The 20811-nt window shown below is 39.7% G+C and overlaps 1 protein-coding gene across 1 annotated transcript in view; it reads left to right on the top strand.

Annotated features, from left to right (window-relative positions):
- Window positions 1-17124, top strand: part of FAM135B (family with sequence similarity 135 member B) — a 223940-nt gene extending 206816 nt beyond the window's left edge. Inside the window, exon 20 of the mRNA XM_068933385.1 lies at window positions 1050-17124. Within this exon, the coding sequence (XP_068789486.1) occupies window positions 1050-1255 (206 nt within the window). The 3' untranslated portion in view covers window positions 1256-17124. The remainder of the gene's footprint in view (window positions 1-1049) is intronic.
- The last annotated feature ends 3687 nt before the right edge of the window (window positions 17125-20811 follow it).

Genomic DNA, 20811 nt, shown 5'->3' with positions numbered 1-20811 from the left:
GATAATAGAACTAGTTCCCAACACTGTTTTTCTTCAGTCTACTGAATTGCTAGTGTTGTCTCACCTTTGTTTCACATAATGAAATCTCATTAAACACATCCAAAGTCAATGGGTTTTCCCTTTGATTTCAACAGTCTTTGAATGAGTGCAGTGTGATTTAAGAGGCAATCAGATCTAAAATCGTCTTGTTTTGTAATAAAATCTGCCAGGCACCTCAGGACACATGCCATCAGAGGCCTAGCTCTCCTGTGAGCTCAGACTTTATGCTGTCCCATGTATTGCCTTTGTTATTAGCGGTTTCCCTTATTAGAAAATGCTCCGTAGGTTCTCTTTGATACCACTTCGAGAAACAATGTGCAGTGTAATTTCGTACCTGTTTCACATCTGTGGTTATCTAGAAATGGAGGAGCTCCTTGGAAATATGAAGAGACAGCTAGGCCCAAGAGTGAACACGGTTTCCTTCTCATATCTTAACTAAAACACAACTCTGTTTCTTTCCTACCTCAAATAGGAATCGAAAGGCGAGCTCCTAGCTCAGGTGGTTGTTTCTCAGAGATATGCATGGACTAGCAGTAGCCAGGTCTACGTTCAGTGTAGATCATTTCATGAGTGTAGCGAGCTTCCTGAGCAGTTGCCATTCTGTAAACTTCTGAACTACCTGTAGAGAGGCACGATGTTCTTGATGAAGTAGATTCCCCAGAGAAACCCTAATGGACCTTTATTTCTTGCCAGACCCCTTTTCATTCCGCTTCACAAACAGCATGATTCCAGCCTTCCTTCCCTGAATGAAATGAGAGGGTTTCCTTCCACTGCAGGAGAAATGGGACTGAACGCTGAGGAGCTTCAGCAGCCCTCTTGAGGTGGCAAATGGCTCCTCTTAGATTAACAGCACTCGGCTAACCCTGGCAATGGATGGCTCTCTAGGCACTTACTTTTTGGCATTGCTTTGATTTTCCTGCCAATTGTCACTGTGATTAAACTCCACTGGAAGGAAAGAAGGGATCTGGCAGCTTTGGTATGTAGATGTGACATCTAAAAATATTTTGCAGGTCCTGTCTATGCAGAGATGATTAACAACCTGCTCCAGCCTTTGATTGGGGCGAAGGACTGCACTTTAATACGACACAACGTGTTCCACGCTCTGCCAAACACCACCAACACGCTGATAGGCCGGGCTGCCCACATTGCAGTGTTGGACTCCGAACTTTTTCTGGAGAAATTTTTCCTCGTGGCAGGACTCAACTACTTCAAATAGTGCCTGACGTACTGGGTAACAGAGGCAAAACATTTTGTTGAGCGGAGTAGAATCCCTTAGCCCAAAAAGTGCGGTATCAGAAACGAGATCAGGTGGGACTTTCAAACTCTCTCCATTTTCATTTCTGTTTCAGCAAATAAAGTGCTATGACTTTGAGGTATTCAAACTTCCAAGTACTGGTGCTTTTGGAAGAAATAAATATCCCTCTTCAGTTTCTATGCTCTTTGTCCGCATAAAGACCTAAGTCACCTCTGAAACAGAGAATCAGAATAAGAAGGCTAATTCTCTAAATGTGATTGGACCAATAGGATTTCCATTTCTCTCAATTATTGACCCAGGAACTTGGCTGTCCTTGATTTAATGTTTATTTATGTATTAACAAAGCTATACATTCGTAGCACTTTGGGGGTGGTTAACACAAGAGGAAGTAAGTATATATGAACTCAGGTTAAAACCTCCTTTGTGATGAACTGAAAAGTCTGAAAAACATTTGTGAAACTGTTCCATGTATTGAAAAAAAAAAAAAATACTCAGATGGTTCCGTTATTGGTAATCATTTGTTACATGTATACATTGAAAGTGCGGAAAGGGAGGAAATATTTTAAATAGAATGAAGAAATTTTGTTGGTTTTTTTTTTTTTTTAAGTTGGAAAGTTGTTTTTTTTTTCCAAGTTAGAAACTGCCAGAACAAGAGGAATCTATTGGAATACTTGTGAAATATCAGTGGCATCTGTAAACACTTCTTCTGTTTACGTTTATAGAGTATCATTATTGTGCTTCTCACTATGACCTTGGAGATTTTTACTTTCAAATGTGTGACTAGGTACATTTACCCCAACGAATAACATTTTTATTTATTGCTCTGAGTGAAATTCAAAACCTAGCCAGTAATGCAACTACAAAACCAATCAGAGGAAAATGGTCTGGTGATACAGAGTGGTGAGGATTTTGGAAAGTTTCAAAATACAAAGATATCTTCTTAGGCTTCTCTGCAATGCCATACGAATGCTGTACTAATGTCCATTTACAGTGCTATGTACGTTCTAATCATTGTATGGTTAAAGCTGGTTGAAGCATTTAAATTTGTATTCATACAAGGATATTCTAATTCTTTTTAAGGGTTTGGAAAAGAACCCATTTTTCACTTTTTCTAGTTTTTTTGAATTTTTTAATTAAAATTGTTATCAAAAAGTTATCAGCATTTAAAATGACAAATTTCAAGAACTTTCTATGTTTTCATACCATTTTGATAAATTTTCAATGTCACAGCCGTTTTTTCAGAAAAAGCGAAAGGGAGTAATTCTTCATAAATATTTTTTGTTTGAAAGAGAGACAGTTTTTTAATGCAAACATTTTTTATTTAAAAACATAAATCTTCATAGCTCTCCATATCTTCTGACAAAAGCAGGAAAAAATAACAAAGATGGTTCCAGGTGTCAGGACTCTCAGCAGTTAATTAAGGCCAAGACAATGGAAATCCCTGAAATAGGTGAGTTAAAAAAAAAAAAAAAAAGTGCACGAAAAAGATAGTGTTTAAGTTGCACAGAATTAATTCAGAAAAAGAGTTGCTAGCAGACTGGCAAGCGCTGCTGAAGAACAAGGCTGCTTTGATACATAGGTATGTTTTTAAATTGAAAGCAATAAAAAGGGATATACAAAAGGGTGGGATTAAGATCACCTGAAAATAGGAAGTTATATTGCACCTAAACATCATCCTCTGCCCCCTGGAAGGTCACACTGAAATTAAATAGAAACTCTTACATGGTATGTTTCAATATTGGCAAGTTTTGTAGACATTAAATATTACTGCAGCACTTGAATAAAATAGGTAGATACTGTTATCTCTTTTCCTTTTATAAACTGGCAGTTTAAAGCCAAAAGCTGGATTTACCCAGTTCACAAAAAATTCTTGGTCAGTTATGAAGACCTTCTGGCTCCCACTGCTGGATTTGGAAGTCTTCATCCATCACTCTTCTGCCTCCACGTTTTAGGGCCAGCTAAATGTACATATCACAGCTTACTTCTTCCTTGGTAAATCGTTCACACGGTTTCGAGTATAATGGAGCATGTAGGCTGAACTTTCACACAGTGCAATAGTTTTGATCTGCAGTCACGGGCTTCTAAGGAATATGTGAAAGCAAGGAAGAAAAGCAATCCCCACCGTCGGCAGCTTTCAGTGCTGCACCTAAGGGTTGACTCCTCCTTTAGAAAATACTTAAGTATCTGCAGATGCAAAATATTGAAAACCATTGAGAGGCTAGTTTACACAAATATGAAAAAAATAAATATATATGCATATCCAAATATGCATATATATTTGTTTATGTGTGTATATATATATACACTTGTGTATATATGTATATGCTTAAAATCTGTACAAAGTATGCTTATTCCAAGCTCTCACATTCAACTGTTTTTAATACTGAGTATACTGAGTCCAACAACATGCCAGGGTTTCCATTCTTACATTGGAGCTGGCCTCACCTTTTAGGTTAGACAGTGTTCCCAGCCTCCTGCTTGCATGAGCGTGAGAAAGAGAGGAAATGTGAGAAGGTCTCTTTTGTATTATTGCAGAAGTTGATGGCCCTTTCAGCATGTTCACTTTCGCTCTCACTCTGTACACTGCTGCCAATGCGGTAATTGATGAAAAATATATCTAAAGGTTTCTCTATGTATAATGTTCTTCCATGGATCAAAGTCTGGTTGCAATGGGAGATGGATCAGGCCCATAGAGCTTGCTCCTTGGAGGGTATGGTAGAGAGCTGCTAAACATCTAGGAGATGTCATTTCTGTGAGAAGCTGAGACATAGATTTTTATCTTCCTTGAGCTGCCAGAAGATTGTGAGAAATTTTGGCAATAACTGTCTAGCATAGCATTCGTTTTGAAGCTCTCAGAATGGTCTCTATTTTTCTTCTTTTATTTTTTTAACGAGATCTTCCTTTGATAATGATTCTGAATATTGTAAATCCGCTCTTACAGTATACTATATTGAAGAGAAACCCTCATTGTTATAAATGTAAATAACATGTAAGTGGTTGGACATCATAAAAATATAGTAATCTACATGGACTCATTTTCAGAAAGTTTTTATATAATGATTTAAATATAGAGAAATATATATTAAGAATTATCTTTCTAACAAATAGCAAAATATCTGCAGTTAGCATCTTTGTTTCTGTGTTGACCTTTGGAATCTTATTGTGTTGCCCTTTCACGGAAAGTCTCTTAAATTACGTTGAGGTACATTAGCAGTATCACTACAAGGATTTTCCTTCAAACTGCACAAACTCCTCTTGGTTTGGAGTACCAATAGGGGCTGTGCTTAAATTCTTTAGTTCTTAAGTTGACAGTGAATAAGACAAGCTTTCAAGAACTTGGACAGGCCAGGGGAGAACTTGGACAGACCAGGGGACAGTCTGGCTTTTTCTGTAGTTAGTTTTTCTTTAAAACCTCAGCGCTGACGTAGAAGCCTTTTGACAGCTTTCCACTGCTCTACGCTGTGCAACATTTAGCAAGACCACTCTTGTATTTCACTCAGTGGTGACATCCCTGTTATTGTCATTGGGACAACTTGAAGTTTGGGGGCTGTTCAGCTGTGCTGGCAAATTGGATTTTTCCCTTTCTGCTGCTGTGGGAAGGGATGGGGCAGAGAAGGAATATGGCTGGGACAGCCCAGGGAACAGCTGGGATCGACGGTCACAACTGCTTCTTTGGTGCATGGCAGCAATGATGGGAACGGGCCTGGCTTTCCCCACCACTAGCACAGCAAAATAGATAGTTTCATCCCCTTGTAGTCCACTCCCTAGGCAACTCTCCACTTGGTCAACACCCCGAGCAAGCCCTGGGCCTAATGCTAGTTGTATTTGAAGAGAAACTCCCTCACTTCAATGAGATTTTCTTCTTCAGAGAAGAAAAACCAAATCCAGCAATGCAGGGCTATTTCTTGAGCGCCGAGGTGTGAAATGTTAGGACCAGCGTGGTAGACCTCCTGGCTCCAGCAGGCAAGGTGCATTTTGCTAATGAGGTATGTCAATGTGTAGATTATAGCCCGGACTGGTAAGTTCTCTCTAGGCAAGGTGACAGCCTACATGAAGGAAAGAAGAAGCAAAGATAGAGGATCTCAGGGCATTGAAAGGCAATGGAAAGGACCAAAGGAAAAGGAGGAAAGGAGGTGAAGCTGTACAGATAAAGGTGAATTTCCTGACAAAGAGTTGAAAAGCTCTGTACTGAGTAGGATCATCTCACTTAAGCTTAGACAATTATGTTGTAGATGTCTTTTGTGGTCTGGAAGAGGTAAGTTAACTCATTTTGTGATGAGTGGAAGGAAAGATGGACTTCTAGGGTGTGCTTTCTCTGCCCTATTTTCTTGTCTATTCCAATTTTCTCTAAGAGTGCCCGTTTCTCTCCACTGGCTGTGCAGGACATCAGATGTAGACATCAGCTTTGCAGATAGCTACACCTGATTAGATGAATCTCACACAGGATGAACCCTTATGGGACTCCATCTCATCCCTGAGGCCTGGCACACTGTATCTTAAAATAGCACTTAACCTTTGAAGTCATCTTCTTTTCAGTGATAATGCTATCCAGCTCAGGTGTCACATAGATCTTAAGAAGAAGAAACAAATGCATCCAATTTTATTGAAAAATTCATAGAATGACATGAAAAAGACACAAGCTTTGACTTCTTTTCCATCTCTACTATACATTTTTTAAAAACCCCGATATATATGTATAAGCAGTGCGTAGTATTTAAAGAGTTTGACACTAAGTAAGTGGAAGAAAATGGAAGTACTTCAGAAAAATGTGGTAATGAAATGTCAGTTGATAGCATATCTTTATTAATACCTGGGTGAAATTCTCTTAATTTGGGGCTGTAAGAGCCCATTCAACTCTGCTTATGTGAGGATTTCATCTGTTTTGAAAAGGAAAATTTATTTTTTGAATATGAATGGAAATAAACTGTGATAAAGTAAATGTGAGTGGCTGAAGGATAGAAAGGGACTAGTTGTTTCTGCAGCAGGGCTGATGATTTTCAAGGGGCTGTATATCTAATCTGATCATATTTGTAGGCTGATCTGCACAAAAGCCAGAGAAACCTGTGGGTGCATTTCTGATTCTAGGGTAAAATTCAGACAGTCTAATTTGTTTACATAATGTGTACCTAAAAAGTAGTTGCAAAATGAATTTGTCCTTTTAGAGGAAGGGTTTAAGTTCTCTGTATAGAGAAGAGAGTCAGGCACTGCAGAAAGTCTGTAGGAGTGATCTTGTTCCCTGCCTTGATAGCCTTCAGAGTTACTTACCTCTTTCCACTCCAGGAAACTTTTTGTAGGACTCATTTTCTGGGTCTCTAAGAGGTCAGCAAAAGCGGCCTTGTATTTGCAAACTGGATCCCATCCATAATTTTTAGCTCTTCAGTTTGTCATACTTAAGTGGCTGGCATAGCTGGATCATCAGCGAACACTGAAGAGGCATAGCAGGCTCCTTTAAAATTTGACTGGAAGTGTGTCTTTTACCAGCTTCCAATGTATGCCCATCTTTTCTTTTACAAAATTATTTCAAAGTCACATCTGTCCACTGACAATAGTGGAATTTGAAATTACTTTGCACTTTAAAGGATTGGGTCCTAAAGGCTTGAAACCCTGATATAGAACTTTAGAAATTATTAACAGTAAGCGCTATTTTGCTTCAAAGACACCTCATAAACACACATTGATGGATCCTCTTCACTGTTCCCTTGCCAAGCTTGAGAAAGAAAGCTATCACAAGACCATGTCAGTCACAAGACTGAGAATTCAGGCCAAAGCTTTCATTAGAATACATAGTTTCCTTTGGTATTTTCTGCATGTTAAAGACAGAAAATCTCTTCCTTTCTGCCTTTTCATTTGAAAGAGCTAAGTGGTAATGCAGAAGGAAAGTGAGAACTTCTAACAATTGAGTTAGACCCTTGAGAAGGTTTAGGCAAATATCCCATGAAACACTATGTATAATGGTCATGGGCAGTTCTGCAGTGGTCTCTGCATGCTAAAATGTGACAGCCTAGCTGAATGGTTGTTTTCTTCGTGAACTGGAATTTCCATTGGAAAATTAGCATCAGAACAGAACATCATATTTCACTCCAGCTGATCATTTGGATGCCAGAGGTCATGTCTAAGGAGAACTCTCAAGAAGTATTTTGTTTTATCTCAGTATGTGTGTTCATCAATTTTGTTGTTTAATGTTATTAAGTAATTGATAATTCTAGCTCAATCTTCATCCCTTCTCCCAGTGTGTATTTAATCACAAAATGGTTTTCAGGTATAAATCAGCATAAATTCATGTCTGCTGGAGTCAGAGTTCAGTCCACTCATTCTCATGCTTCAATACCATTGATTTATGGCAAGCTACATCACCAGAGTCTCAGGAACTTCATGAAATATAACAGAACTATGTGCATAGAGCGTTACTGAAGTAAAAATTAGCCGATTAATATTTGGAGGACTAAAATATCTAGTTTTGGACTTGCTTATTTATAACTCACTCTTCTCTAGGTTAAGTTCACCTTTTGAAACAAAAACTTATGACCACAGCAAGATCATCCCTTTTGTTCTTTAGCTGCACGCTTTTCTTATAGTTCCCCAAAATTTCTGTTCCTTAAATAGCCTAATCAGACCTGAGCTACTATTCTGCTCTGCCTAATCATTCCCAAGTTTGCATGGCCACCTTGCCATGACCTGACTACATGTCTTGCTTTTCTTTTGTCTAAGGCTTCCAAGAATTCCTCTCCTCTTAAGCCCTCAGTCCTTTCCTTCATTCAAAGTTGCAAAATTTTCTAACTATCTGAACCAGACAATTGCTTTCTATTTACCTCTACTTTTTCATCTGTGCAATGTGGAATTTTCATGATGTGCCCCAACAGAACTTCTCCCAAAACTGAAGTTTTTCCATCATTAAACCTTAGCGGGAAACTGAAATACAGAACCTCTGATTAGTTTGGCCTTAGTGATGGACAAAGGATGTTTTGCTGATCCTGTGTAGGTGTTATACTCAATTAACGCTGGTTTATTCCAGACTCCTTTGCACAGTCTTTCTGTATGGTTTCTCTGTGTCGTTGCATTGTGCTGCTGTTGTGACTTTTTTCCTTCCTTCTGTGGCGCTCTTGCTTACTCAGAATGCAGCTCTTGATATTAGAGAAAACTGTTTCATGCAGGTAATTAGCATCTCTTTGAAATGACAGAACCAAGTGAGGGATGCACCCTTTAAAGAAAACAATATATATATATGTGAGATATATATATGAGATATATATGATATGTCTATATGATCAATTATTTGTACTTAAAATGCTCTGTAAACTTAGTCCAGATCGTTCTGAAATTACTGAAAAGCTCTCCTGATAGCCTTAAGTAGGTCATATATAGCCACACACAGTTCTTAGCATAGTGCGTTTTGCAGATAGTGTTTGGTCCAGAGATTCTGAAGTCAGGGTGGAGGTGCACTCACAGCTATACTCAGCACTGCATTCCATACCACTTATTCAGGAGTGGTATGTCTTGTCCACAAATTCATTTTAGTCATTTTTCTCCATCTTCACAGCCTTTCCCGATTTCTACGACAGCTATTATCCACCTGTCCGTACATATTAGAGGTCACAGATGTTGTTGTTGTTGAAGGAACTGCTCAAAGTCTTCTGGTCTAATTCCTGTTCAAAGTAGGATCATCACTGCCATCATGATCAGGTCAGCCGTGTTTTTGTCTAGCTGAGTCTTGAAAATGTGCAGTGATGGAGATGCTACAGCCACGCTGGATTACCTTTTCCAGTGCTGCACTATACTCTTAGGAAAAGGCTTTTTTTTTTTCTTTTTAATATCCAGTTTGAACCTTCCAAACTGCAACTTGTTGTTGTGCCTTCTTATAGCATCTTCTTATTCCTTTGGGAAGAGCTTGGCACTAATGTCTTTGTAATCCCCTTTTAAATAGCTGCAAGCTGCCCCTAGATTGCCCCTTAGCCTCCTCTTTGGCAGACTAAAAAAGCCTAAACCTCAATCTCTCCTCAGGCCAGGTGTTTAGGCTCCTAACCATCTTGGTAACCTTCCAGTGGGGGGTTTGAACACTGTTCTTGATCTGGGCATAGGAGGCAAAAAGTGGGCACAGCATTCCAGGAGTAGCCTCCGCAACACTGAGAAGAGGGGAGCAACAACTTTCTTTGATCTGTTAGTTATATTCCTCCTTCTGCGCTCTACTATGTGGATTGCCTTACTTGCAACGAGAGCACGCTCTTGGTTCATATTTGGTTTGGTGTCCATTACAGGCACTTTTCTGCATGGCTGCTGCTCATCCAATCAATTCCAGCTTACTGAGAAGGGGATTAACTCTTTATAGGTTATTCTGTCCCAGATGCAGAACTCTGCACGTCTCTTTGGTGTACTTCAGGAGGCTTCTGTTAGCCTAATCCTCAAATTTATCAAGGCTCCTCTGGCCTGAACCTCTTAGTGTTTGGCAGGTCAAACATCCTCCTCCCTGCCCCATTTTTGTAACATCTGCAAATTTGCTGAGGAGGCATTCTAGCACATCATCCTGGTCATTGATGGTGTTTTACTCTATCAGCCCCATTATTTACCCCTGCGGTACTTTACATGATATCAGCCAGTAGTTGGACATTATTATTAGCCTTTATTATTATTGCCCAACAATCTAGCCATTGTGAAGCTAACCATTTCTTCACCTACCCGGTAGTTTCTCATCTCCCAAGTGAACAAGACATGGAAAGAAACATCAACAGAATTATTTAAGGCAAGATATATTATAGATTCTATTCTTCATCTCCCCAACCAGTTATTTCATCATAAGAAGGCAATAATCAAGGCCCACGATCAAACAAGGTCCTGCTTTGCTAAATCCTTCTTGACTATTGCTGATTACCTGCTAGCCCTTTACATGTTTTGGAAGTTTTCTAGGGTGAGGCTGACTGGCCTGCAGTCATGCACATCTCTGAATGATTGAAACCTCTGATGAGCACCAGGGCTTGTGACTGGTAACGTCTGTTAAGTGTTTGCAGAAAGCTGCATCCATTTCTTCTGCTTGATCAAGCAGTCTAACAGGCCCCCACTATAACATTATCAATGTTATTTTCCCCTCTGATCTTGACCCAGAGACTCTTGACAGACATGTTTCTAGTTTTATACTAAAGATCTAGTACAAAGATACAGCTAAAGAGCTTCTTTACGTAGAACACGGCCCCCTTTCCCTCCCTGCTGCCATTCCCAAGCAGCCTGTACCCATCCATGACTGCGCTCCTGTCATATGTGCTATCACACCAAATATTCATGATTACAATCATGTCATAGCCCTTTGGCTGACCATGAACTTCCATTTCTTTATTGCTGCCCAGGCTGTCTGCATTATCGTATGGATACCTTATTTAAACCTTTGATCATTCACTCTCCCTTCAGGTCAGGAATATGAAAGAAACCCTTCTCCCAAGGAATATTTTCTTCATTTGGACATTTCTTCATTTACATCTGTCCCCTAGCAAATCTGTTTTGAAGTCCTCTTTACAAGGTTAACAAGTCTATTCATGAAGACATTCTTCCTTCTCATGGTCAGGTGGAGTCTGTCTCTTTCTAGTAATCTTTCTTCAATAAACAGAGCCCCAGGATTAAGGAAGCCATAGCTTTTTTGGTGACACCACCTATACAGTCAGGCGTTGGTCTGCCAGATGCATTTGCTTCTATCTGGGCCTTTTTCTTGACTAGAAGGATTGAGTCAACCACCACCTTATTTTCCTATCCTCCTCATGCTTGCCCCAAAGCTCTGTGATCATCTTTGATTTTCTTAGAGCTTACTCTGGTCTTGTCATTGGTGCTCACATGCACGAACGGCATGGGGGAATAGTCAGAAGGCCAGACGAGCCTATGCAGTCTTTCTGCAATGTCATGAATCTGGGCTCTAGGGGCCAGTAAACCTCCTTGGATAATAGGTGCCCCTGTCCTGTGGAGGAGAGGGTCACCAAATGCTGAGTTTCAGTACATCCTCTTCCTAGCTCAGATCCTAATCTGAACAGCTAGAGCTGGAGCCTTCCTCCTGTCGCCAGAATTTACAAGCTTTCAGCTTGCACCTCCCCTGTAAATAGGCATTTATTCCTTGCTCCTGTGATGTTTTGTTTAAGATGATTGCACTAGCAAGGGCAAAGATTTTTGTTCTGTGGCATATGAACATCACTGGTGGACCTCCCTTTCAGCGCACAATTCATCTTGTCCCCGTTGTGCCCCTTGCACGCCCATTGTGATCTTTAGTCATTGGTGATCTTTAGGTGCAGACAGTGAGGAAGCCCAATTTGAGCCTGCTTCAGCCTGTCATGAGAGAGAGGGATGTTCACTCACCTTGTGAACTCCAGGTCTGTAGCATGCTGCTTCCTCACATGCTGTAGTCTGAAAGAGCTGCTGCCTCTGCTGTTTATTTTCTGTTTGTAAAAGGACTATATAATACATGTACACTTCCCTAAGAGAAATCCATGTATTGAATAGAAATGCTTATGAAAACAGTTTAATCAGCGTAGAGCTGCTTTAAATGCAGATGAGTCAGGCCTTCCCTGCACAGGATAAGAGCAAAAAGAATAAATATGCATAAGCTCTGATAATGCAAAAGGTCAGACTGAATTAACTTCTATTACAACCTTGAAACTTGATTTATCTGTTTCTGCAAATTCAACTCTCTACTTTTGCCCAAAGCGCTGAAAGATCCTATTATATGTGCAGCAAATATTCACACCTGTCAGAAACTAGTTCTCTCACATACTTATACACTATATACCGGAAGTTCATTAGCTATATGCATGAAGCTGCACATATCCAAGTAGCTTTTGCCCCTATAAAATATGAAACTGAACTGGACAGGGTAAACTGGACTGCTATTAGAGCAAGCCAGCAAGCATTTCAAACACTGAGAGATATTAGCTACAAATACAAACAGCTTATTCAAAGGAAGAAAACATGTTATTGAAGACCACATAAAAGTCTAGCCTCAAAGAACCATAAATAAATAAATAAATATATGTATGTGTATATAAAAATATATATTTTGGGGGAGGGGAGTAGGAGTGGGGGTCCAAATACTGTGATATTCTTACTTATTCTACACTTCCCATAAGCAGAGTTAATCTAGTAAATAAAACAGCCTCTGAAGCCTCAATTTGAATTTTCAGGTTAGTTTCTAGTAATTCATTTAAGCTTTTCATTCCTTCCTGAAAGTTAAAGTACTGGCAAAAATCTTCCTGTCCCATTTCAGGAGAAATGCTCTCTTACTCTCTCTTACTCTTTGCTATTTTTATGTGGGTAAGGCTACCTGCACCGCTCCTGATTGTGGTAAGATGTCAAGGCATTTCTAATGCACTGTTATACATGCAGCTACATGTGTCAGAAAGGATGAAAAAGGTCCTTTTTGATGTAGTGTGCATCATCACCTTCGATAAGAAATGATGATGCAAAATTTAGCTCTTTGTTCTTGAAGGTGGTGGTGATTGCTGAGTTTAATAGGTTCATGTTCCTTTGCGGGAAGGAGGGAGGGGAGGGTTACTTTGGTTATCCTCCAGTGCTCCTGTGAGGGAGCAGTTTGCTGGCTTCCTGTGTCTCACTGGAGGAGAGAGGTTGGTTTGTGGAACGAATCGTCAAGCTCCTGGCACCCCGTTAGCGGACGACTCTTATCTAAGCAGTCTTGAATTTGATGTGTGTTATCTACCTCTCCCATGGCTTCCACGATCAATGCAACATGTCAAATCAAGCTGCCGTATCTCCTGAGTGGCTTGTCACCACTGAGGTGGTGGTGGAGGAAGCTTGTCACCATTTTTTTTTGTTTGTTTTTCTTGGCACTCATCTTCTTCAATCAAGCTCTCATTTTTAAGCTGATAGACCAATGATTTATCAGCTTTGCCACACTTCTTACTAATTTTAGTCTTGTATATATTGGTTATGCATCCAGTCTGGGGAATTAGCCGTTTCCTTTTTCTGCTATTAAATCTTCGGATGAAGGAGATCAGTCTAGACTAGTTGTGGTACTTCTCTGAGAATATATTTAGATAAAAAAAACCCAGCCATCAGTAACGTTTTCTAGATTTCATTTTCACTGTTTTTGTTTTGACAAGAAAGAAGCAACACTGGTACTTTGTCCAATGCCTCTAGTTAAGTAAGGAGCTGGGTATAGCTCTGATAGACCAAGGAAGGAAGAAGGATAAGATACATGATAAATCGTCCTTTCTGTGACATGATAGGGATATACCCGAGCAAGACGGCAGTAGTAAGGCAGAAAGCAATAACAGTTTCCTGAACCCTCTCCTGTTTATCCTAATAAAACCAACCAGAATATGATTGGATGTTTGGGGAAAGTATTGCATCAAAATCACAACACAGATCGGTATATTCCTAAATGCTAAATTCAGAAAAGAATTGAAATTCATGTCTATGGTTTGTGATTTGGGTTCCTTGCTTTGCAATAAGCTTTTTAAAATCCTGAACAGTTAAATAGCTCAGCTTACCCCAAGACTGGACTTCACTGACTTGAGCAATGGATCCGTTAGTAGTAAGTCCTCATTTTAGACTTTGGCCTTCCAAGATTGGTACATATATCAACCAATTATTTCCTTCTTCTGCTTCAGCTTTGTGCAGAAGGTGTTTTGTTTGTGGCTTGTTTTTCCTACTCAGTGTAAATTATGAAATATCATGTTAATTTAAATCAGAATTGCTCATATCAAGGTCCAAATTAAAGGAAGAATTGCCACCTACAAATTGAACACTACAGTGCCTAGGTATCTAGACCACAGTCGTGAAGTCATCAAGTCCACCTGGATTAGCTCAATGGAAAATGCACTTTACTAGGGAGTCTTTTGCAGCTCATACCTTCCAGGAGATTTGGCCTTTAAATGAAGGTTTTTAGGAAGGTTCCCAACAAAAGGGTATTACATAGTGTTTAGAAGAGTTTTCTAAAGTTCATTTCTTTCTTTTGGAATGGTTTAGGTATTGCCCAACCATTATCTAACAAGGTAGTGACTGCAACTTTTGGTCAGGATTTGGAAGACCAGAATTAATTCCCTCACTCAGCCTGAGGATACTCAAGGACACATCTACCATACCCCATAAGAATGTGCTAAACCAGCACTGTCCTTGAAGATGGGCTACAGCTGAGAAAGTCTGTTTGAGAAAGAAACCAGCTACCACTGCATTTTGGGAAGTTCCTAGTTCAGAAGGGGGAGCTGCTAGAGGTGCTCATTCTTGCTTGAGCACCAGAAGTGACTTGCATTGCACCATGTCAAGCTTTTGGATACCCTGAGGTGGGAGTTATCCTCCAGCTTCTTCTTGCTGGCAAAGTTCACTCCCATATCGGATGCAAAACAACAGGCATCTGGAGAACTTTCAGACCAAAGAGTCTCCCAGAGAGTTTTTTTTAACTATAATCTCAGACTCAGATCTTAATCATCTGTTGAAAGCCTTTTATACGTAATCAAGTCCTTTAAAAAAAATCTGACCTTAAATCTTGAACTTCCTATTTAAGTTTAGACAATTATCCACGACATTTGAAATATCAGAAAGTTCAACTTTCTCTATGGCCATTTAGACGAGAGAGCTACCTTGAGAGAATAGTACAAGTCTTAGATGACAGAAATTGTCTGCTGGGGGCTCTTCTCTCTTTCTTAGAGGGAGCTTTTACTAAGAAGGCAGTTTAAGACAATGGGTGAATCTCCCTCTCTCTCCACTCTCTCTATTGCATGCTGCAAATTTTACACGAGGATGCTTAAAATTATAAAATATCAACTTATATTCCAAGGAAAACATATGTGTAAGGCAGGTCTCTTCTGCTGTCCTCTCTTTCCCTGTGTGTGAAATTATGTGGTTTTGACCCTGGAACTGCTATCTTGGTTTGAGAGTCCTGAAAGCCCTCATGATATACTCTTTATTAGCTTATCTTTATTAAGAGAATTAAAACTGTGACCATTCAAATCATGCTCTCTTACTTTTCAATATTTAAAGTTAGTCAAGTTATGAGAAATAACTTCTCAAGTGCACCGTATCTATTCAGATTAAGCTCCTTAAACCACTGGAATAATTTTTAGCTCAACCAGTCTTTGAAATGGTAACCCCTTAAATCTGAACTTCACTATTTCTTCACTGACACCTGGAATGGAATTTAGCCAACAGGAGCACTGTTCTGTCAGAATCCTTATCCTATGTCTCAAAGAGTTACGTTTTAGTTGTTTTATTAATTTGTATGAAAATATAATTTAGAATGAAAAACCTAAGTATTTCCAGTAAGTAATTATCTCTTTGAGTAGTTTTCTTTAAATATATTACACTTTTTAGTTAACAAGGACAAAGCTAGAAGAGTTTTAAAAAGATTTTTTGTTTTGTTCTGTTTTTTTCCAAATAAGTAAATGACAGAAAATCATAATGTGGACTTGAAATGCTAATGAGCTGAGTTTCAGGTGATTAATTCCAACTTTAAGCAATTTAATTTTTTTCATAAAAACTATACAAATCAGTTTTCTGACCCTTGGACTTACAAACCATTTGTACCCATGCATAGTGAATGTGAAATACTAGCATTGGTATACGTGCCCGTGTTTGTACACATAGCCTGCTAAGCAATGCATCAGAGATGTACCATTTTCCAAGTACTTCCTTTAAGGCTGATTGTTCAGGGCAAGTAATGTGCATGATATAACTGGTGCATGTAACAGTAAGTACAACCTTCTGCAACTTTGGATTCAAAGCCACTAACTTTATCCTGAGGCTGAACTTTGCAGATGAGTAGTTTATGATATTTTTAAGTATAGCCATTTCTATGGTCTGAATAGGGGTACAACCGATTCTGTCACGTGACACTAGAGGTTGCACTTTTAAATGATATATTATTGCATTTGATTGAAGCAGTTATCTTTCTTGCAAATTATATCTCAAATCAGACAGAAGAGGCAATAATTAGAGGCTGTGAGCTTGGAAAATCTGTAGTGTTTCCTTATTTATTTCTAAGAAGACACCAGGATTTACAACACATGCTCTGTTCTGTCTCTCTCTAATTTACTTCCCTTTCCATAATGAACGTTTGTCAACTGCCATACACTTCAATTTTCTTTAACTCTGTCTGTCAAGATTTAAGTAAGATTTCTACAGAAAAACAAAACTTATCAACAAAGTGGAAACAAATGAAGCAGAGTCAAGTCTATGACATTCCAGGGAAACTGCAGTTGCAAATCAGTTTTCTTGAAACATAAGTTCTGACTTGACTAATGGTCTGATCCTGAGAAATGCTGCTCAAATGCACTTTCAGTATAATGGGCCAGATCCCCAAGTGGGTTAAACTGATGGAGCAGTGTGCACAGCCCGAGGATCTTGCCGAATGGCAGCCAGTAGCATTCACGTCATCTCACAGCCAGACAACCAGAAGATAATAAATGTCTTGGGTTCTTTTCAAGGCCAATTTTCCAATTGGTCAATTATGTTTGTAAAAGTAATGTCTTTTTAGACAAATGCAGACCTCTCCAAGGGATCAAGTCAATGGATTAATGTGGACAGATCCTTATAGGTTAAGGGAAAGGGCTTTTAATTTTTAACTCTACTATTTTGAATCATGATCATACAAAAAAGATGATGAAATCTGACATGGTCCCTTGTATAAACAAGATCATGAATGTAAAGCTTATAATGCCACTGTGAAATTTTAATGCTTATTTATTATGGTTATGATGAAACCTGTATAATAAGATGATGATAATAATAATGAATAGTCATCAGTGCCAATATGATTCTACTATTTTTCTACATATGCTTTATTGTGGCATTTTGTGTAGCTTGTGTTCTGTGTAAAGAAATGTCAATAAAATCTTTGCTTCCTTTTGTCTGTACTTTGTGAGATTCTTGATACTTAAACATGAATTACCTGGCTCCTTTTGTCCATGCAGTGTGGGGGAACATAGTATCAGTGCTAAACAGGGGTAGAATTAGAAAAAAAAAAAAGGCAGATATGAAGCAAAAGAATGGATGAGCTATGAGAAACTTTAGCCAACACAGATCATGCCTAAGAATGCAAACTACCTCTGAAGTACCGAACCAGTAATGAATGGAAACAAATAATCAGATCATCACCTAAAATGCCTTTGACGTGAACTTGCTATTGATTGATTTAATAGATGAGGCCTCGAAGCAGTAAAACGTTTAAGGCAACAATCTAATTAATGCTTGAACACTTCTGTAGTAGGCTTTGCTATACCTAATGTTTAATAACTCATCTCACAAATGCAATGCATAGCTAGACTTGTGCTCCTTTACCCCTGCGTATTAAGGCTGTGCCCAGCTGTGCTCAGTCACCAGGATGTTACAGAAGTCAGGTTCTTTGCTGCTGCCTCTCCATGCCTTTTTACTATGTCTAGCCCAGTTAACTGAATACAGAAATGGCATTTCTGCTTTTTGTGCAGTCGAATGAATAGGGACTGCAACCATGACTGTTCTTCCCAGCTGAATGTCTTTGTAGGCATTAACAAGCCTGCAGTATCTTAGACTGCTTTGTGGATGAGACTGATTGTGAAACCCAAATAGCTTCAAAGTACAGTGAAGATTCTGGACACAGGAAAAATTAGACATCTAAATATTTCTCTTAGCTAAAAAGGAGGCAGCTACAAATGTTTCAGCCTTTAGATGGCAGAACTTTTGTGGATTGCTATTAGACCTGGGCATCTACGTGACCACTTACATTGTTAAAGTCCCTAGAGAGCCTGAAAAATGTACTTAAACTTGGAGTCTCTTGTTACACCACAAACTTCCAGAAAAAATACATCTCTGCTTAAAATTAGTCATAGATTTGTGTCAGCAAGACTGGAATCTATTCTGACCTTAGTTACTAACAAGGCTAAACCCCTTTGTAAGTATTTGCCCAATTTCACCCCAGAGATATTTAGAGATAATTGATGCCATCAGTGGTATAGTGTGGTACGACAGGATGAATCACTGGGAACCGTTCTATACTAGCCCTGTCTCTTTAGTTCCCTGAAGGAACTAGGTAAAAAAGAAGAGTCTCCCTTAGCTCAGTAGTCTATCAGAGCCTTTGCTTTAACTGACTGCACACAGCAGTTCAGAGTTCAGGGTAACTTGTCTCCTTTTCCATAAGTCAGTGGAGCACTGCTCATGAGAATAGGGTCCACACAGTAGAAGTGCCATTGACTTTTGGGCGACCTTGCTAACTTGCATCGCTTCTCCAGAACTGAGTTCCCATCTCCTTTCCTGCCCTTCAGGAGGCTGATTCTAGTATTTTACATCTGTTCTAGGCCTGCTACCTTCTAACATAAAGGCCTGCGAAGGAAATATTTTCATTTATTTAAGTCTCATGCTTAAAAGTGATCATCTCAAGCCCAGTAGGGCAATAAGCGTAAAAGGACTGTGTAGAACTTGTTTTCCCTCTCATTAGGTCTTTGGGCGAAATTGTAAAGATCTTGACTGTCTTAGGCGTCAGTAGGCTTTCCTGTTTTCCTCAAAATGTGAGGCTATAGAGGTGGAGGCAGCAGGTGGCAAAGAAGAGGCTGGACGGGAGATATCTATATTTCCTTCAAAGGAAGGAAGCAGTGATGCAGAGCAGTGTGCAGTCCCAGAATAAATTTCCTAGCCCTATCTGGAGCTGTGCATTGTCCTTGCAGGTGGAAGGGAGGAGGTGTCTCCCACCAGTGGTGGCTTCTGGAGTCCCCAAAATACTGCAGATAGACGGAGCAGTTGATGGGAGCAGGGTCTTGAAGAGGGAGCCTGTGTGGGGAAAAGTCAGGAGATTGCTGCCTTCCTATTGCAGACTGATTAGCAACCCGCAAAGTGTTGCTGTGTCTGTGTCTGTACAGATAGGGATTTTTTACTGTCTCGCTTCTCAATCATTTCAAATGGCAAAGGGAGCAGCATCAGGGAGGGGATAATTAGTGCATTATTTACATGCGTTTGCCTTTTACCTTTGATGATAATTACATTCCACTCTCACAGGCAGAAAATGAATTGGCCTCACCTGAGTCCAAACAAGTAATTTGTCTGTCCTCAAAATGCTACAGGAGCTGGCATATTTTCCAGGATTTGGCAGAAAGCAGTTCAGAGCAGTCCAGATAAGCAGTGGCATACTCTGGTCAAGGTCAGTGGACACTCATTGGCACAACTGTTCTGGAAAGCCAAACCAATGCCAAATTCATTACGTATGACCCAAATTGGTATTTGTAGTCACTTCTTTTCATAAGCACCAAATTCACCTTATTATTCTTGTAAGTCAAAATGTGGTACCGTACGGTAAATTATATCCTTTAGCATTCTGCTGGGGACTCCCAGTGAAGCTACGTCACTGATTTGTAGCAGTGACTGTCCAAGACGGACCAGGTGCTTTCTAAAAAGAAGAGTCATGGCACAGTCTGTGCCCTGGTTAGATTTTGGCCTGCATTTCAAATAAGCCAGGGTTTCCTAAGCTAATGAAAGTAAGAAGTTGGGAAGTCACGCTTCCTAAAAGGTAATAGACAAGTGCCTAAATGGGGGGAAAGTTTCTGCTTGGCCCTCCTGATACTTTCTTATGGGAGTACAACAGCAAAGGCTATATATTCCCTTTAGACAGTTAAAAGTGAGTCAGAAATATCTCCACGGTGGTAGTGAGCGATATTAAGCAAAAAACAGGTCACACGAATTTTTCGTGTCCTTTTAAGAACAGGTCCAGTCCACAATGTCTTTCCTTTATAGCTAGAGAGCTAAAAGGAAGTAAGCACGCTGGTAAAACGCTGCTGTATAAAGCCCAGAGTGAATCTGAACCAAAGCCTCTTAAATGCCTGGAAGCACAGCACATGTGGTATGTTACCACACTGCGTAGGGCAGGGCTTTGGTCGTGTCCTCCAGACAAAACTTCTACCTGCAGCTGTAACCTGTGTTCCTTCCCGTAATATTTGTATCTCCATTTCTGCTTTCTCTTCCCTGCTAACCCACCCACTAACACAAACACATCTTTCCTCCACACGTTTCCAAAGATAGTACATTGTTCGCTGGTTGATGTGCGACAGAAAATTGAGTGTAAAAGTTAGGAGACAAATCTGAAACTAAAGAGACAGAAGTAGTGCAGACCCAAACACCTATCGACACAATCAAGACTGTAATTAGCAAACCAATAAACCAAAAATGGTGCACTGGAATTTGAATTCATTACTGTGCTGGAATTGATGCCTAATTATTCAGCAGAAGAATGAGAGTGTGGGCTCTTCCACATTTCATCCTTTCAGGTATCATTGATCAGACACTGATGTGTATAGGGTGGTGATATTAGCAACCTGCTCTTCGGCTTGGATGGTGCCTGAGGACTCACAGCGACCTGATTAGGTTTTCATTATCATGCCCCAAAGAGCTTTCCTCTCTAGTTTGAGTCAGAAAGAGTGAGACACACGTATACGTACAAACACACAGATACCCTCAGACTCTCCTTCAGTTACAGCTAATCCTGCTGCACGTTTATGTCCAAATAGGCCAGCTAATTGCTTCATAGTCATACAAAATTGCCCACGTTTAGAGAGGTAGATGAAGCTTAGGCTGCACTTTTC

The sequence above is a fragment of the Struthio camelus genome, chromosome 2 (genome assembly GCF_040807025.1).
Source record: "Struthio camelus isolate bStrCam1 chromosome 2, bStrCam1.hap1, whole genome shotgun sequence".
In the NCBI taxonomy this organism is placed as follows: Eukaryota; Metazoa; Chordata; class Aves; order Struthioniformes; family Struthionidae; genus Struthio; species Struthio camelus.
The sequence above is the reverse complement of the archived record's forward strand: the minus strand, read 5'-3'. Positions and strand labels throughout refer to the sequence as shown.